Below are 2,689 nucleotides of genomic sequence, written 5' to 3' on the forward strand. Positions count from 1 at the left end.
CTCAGTTGGGGGTGTGGTTGCTTGAAAAACTCGATGCACACGTAGAGGACGTGTGTACCTCAAGATTGGAACTCACAAAAAGTGTAGTTAATGATGAAGAGTACGTCTTGAAATCTAGAATACAAGTGCGTCCTCCCTCAGTTGGGGGCTGTGCTTGCTTTGAAAAACTCACGTAGAGGACGTGTATCTCAAGATTGGAACTTACGAAAAGTGTAGTTACTGATGAAGTGTACGTCTTGAAATCTAAAATATAAGTGCAGTAAAGCTATGCTAGCTCTTCTCTCTCTTTCTCACTCTTTCTCACTCAGTCAGTCAAATTCTATCTCATAGAGAACTCACACAAAGAATCTCACATAGAATCACGAAAAATACAGGAGATTCAACCCTAAATAACTACAGATGCATAATGTCTTCAATGCCTCTATGATCGAAGGCTTTCACACACATAGCGCCTTAAAATGAATGGCTTGGACGAGCTCACACCACAGAGGGATGCTGTAATACACACACACACACACACACACACACATCCCTTAAACATGTACCATTGGAGTAATCAAAGTTAGACCTGCCGCTGTTTGTTTGTGTGTGTGTGTGAGAGAGAGAGAGGGAGGGAGAGAGAGAGAGAGTGAGTGCGTGTGTCTCACTTTCATAGATCTGATGGAAGGAGAGGGAGAGAGAGAGAGAGAGAGAGAGAGAGTGTGTGTGGGTCTGATGGAAAGCATACTCAAGCACAACTCAATTAGCCAGCTATCCTGTCGCACATGGAATCGTAAGTATGAAAAACTCATGAGCACTGCAATTATTTCACAGCAGCAATCCAGCACTGCAGTTACTTCACAGAAGCCATCCAACCATCTTTATTGGCGCCTACCTACTACAATATATAAAACCTACACAAAAACTGCCAGCATACTTCTAAAAGAGCAACCCCACCACTGTACATAGAGATGCTCGTCCCGAAATGTGTTATTCCGAGGAAATATCAAGAGTATGTATTTCATGTGCAGGTACTTAATTTAGCTCAGTCTATTTCCAGTTTTTTGCATTCGCTTATAACGGTTGTCAACCTTGATAGCTCAGAAAACAGTTGTAACACAGGGATGCAGCCTCATTGTCTTCTTGTATTATGGTTTTTGCAGCCTAGCTACATTGTCTTCCGCCCTCTGCAAACAGTACGTGTCTCTACCATTTAGGAAATCCCCAACTTTCAACTTTAAATATAAGTAGAAACTTAAACACACCATCACAATCCTCTACCCCCCTCACACTTTCATAAGCTCACCAAGCTTTGTAGCTCGCAACATATTAGACAGGAGAAAGGGGGAAAATGCCAGGTACGATATTACATTTCGAAAAGTCCTATCGAAACACAGTCTCATGTGCCAAAGCAGGGAGAGAGGCGCCTTACCTGTACTGTGTGAGGTAAATATTTGCCATTGAAAACAACAACTACGCGATCCTCCCCGTCCTTTCCTTTGATTTTCTCAACTGTGCAGTAAAATCCAATTGCAGACATTCTACAGTTCAACAAAACATTTAAAGTGTGAGCAATTGCACACTACCATTTGAGATGCTCATCTGAATATCGAGCTGTGTCTATCCAAGAAAATGGCAACTCACATCCCGTCACCGAATTCCTCGTTGATGATAGCCTTAATGCTCTCACCATAATGGCTCGTGGCTTCGTTTAACCTTCAGAAAGCCCAAGGATCGAACTAAAAATGTTAGGAACAGCATCCAAGCACGGGCTTCGTGACGACCCAATTGCGACAAGGAGGAGGGAAGGAAAATTACCGGTAGATAGTCGGATCCTGAAGGATAATGGGGTCGTAGGAGCGAAGGGGAACGACCTGCATAGCCTCGAGGAGGTCGTTGGAGAGCTGAGGGACAGCAGTTTTGAGGGGTTCAACCAAGGAGGGGGGCAAGGGGGCCTGGCGATGGAAGAGCTGGGCAACGTATGCGTTGGTGAGACGAGTCTCAGAAGCGATTTGGGTGAAGGATTTTTTGCTGAGGGCTTTGGCTTCGAGCAAGAGCTTGACAAGGGAAGGCTTGTCCTGTGGCAACGCCATAGCCAAGAGCTCTAAGGTGAAGATGCAGGGGCAGGGCTCAAAGTATATGCTTAGTCCTCCTCTATTTATTGTTTTTTCTCTTTTGGTAAGTTGTCTCTTGCCGTCCGTGTCACAGCTATGGACCCATTGCCCATGTGTCTGCCCACTTGTCCAGGTCGGGGTGCCCCTCGATAGGACCACGGGTGCGTGAGTGTGGTGTGGGTGTGTTTATTTTATTTAAAAAAAAGCTTGTGCGTTTCTTTCTTTTTTGGGGGGGAAATAACAACATTGTTTAAAAAATAAAAATAAAAATGTACAGCACTTGAAAGGCCATGTGAAAACCTACCAATCCACTTCCAAAGAAACCAAGGGTGTGTCTCTTCACACCAAGTCCCACCAGGGAAGTTATAAGGGGGGCCATAGTGGTAAGGGTGTACCCTTGTTATTTCATCCTTATCAAGTTCCCATCCCATCATGTGTTATAGTGAAAAGAATCAGGAGCCTACTGAGTGTTAATAGTGCATAGAATGAGGATCGTTTCTAACAAAGAGCATCATTCTCTGTGTTTACGATAAGGGAGAGGACCGTTGCATCATTCCATCTTTTCGACCCCCTACAAAAGGTGGATTCCTCCGCGC

At 44.5% G+C, this 2,689-nt stretch overlaps 1 protein-coding gene across 1 annotated transcript; it reads right to left on the bottom strand.

Moving 5' to 3' along the window:
- Positions 1–777: 777 nt before the first annotated feature.
- On the bottom strand, positions 778–2,125 carry CYN (cyanase). Its single transcript, XM_087386070.1, has 4 exons — positions 1,798–2,125; positions 1,624–1,695; positions 1,412–1,520; positions 778–1,166 (listed from the first exon to the last, which is right to left on the bottom strand). The coding sequence occupies exons 1-4, from the start codon at positions 2,070–2,072 to the stop codon at positions 1,128–1,130; spliced, it is 495 nt and encodes a 164-aa protein (XP_087242196.1). The 5' UTR covers positions 2,073–2,125; the 3' UTR covers positions 778–1,127.
- Between the last annotated feature and the right edge of the window lie 564 nt (positions 2,126–2,689).

Source organism: Dipteris shenzhenensis, chromosome 15, assembly GCF_047967505.1.
Source record: "Dipteris shenzhenensis isolate YYH24624 ecotype China chromosome 15, Dip_SZ_1.0, whole genome shotgun sequence".
Lineage (NCBI taxonomy): Eukaryota > Viridiplantae > Streptophyta > Polypodiopsida > Gleicheniales > Dipteridaceae > Dipteris > Dipteris shenzhenensis.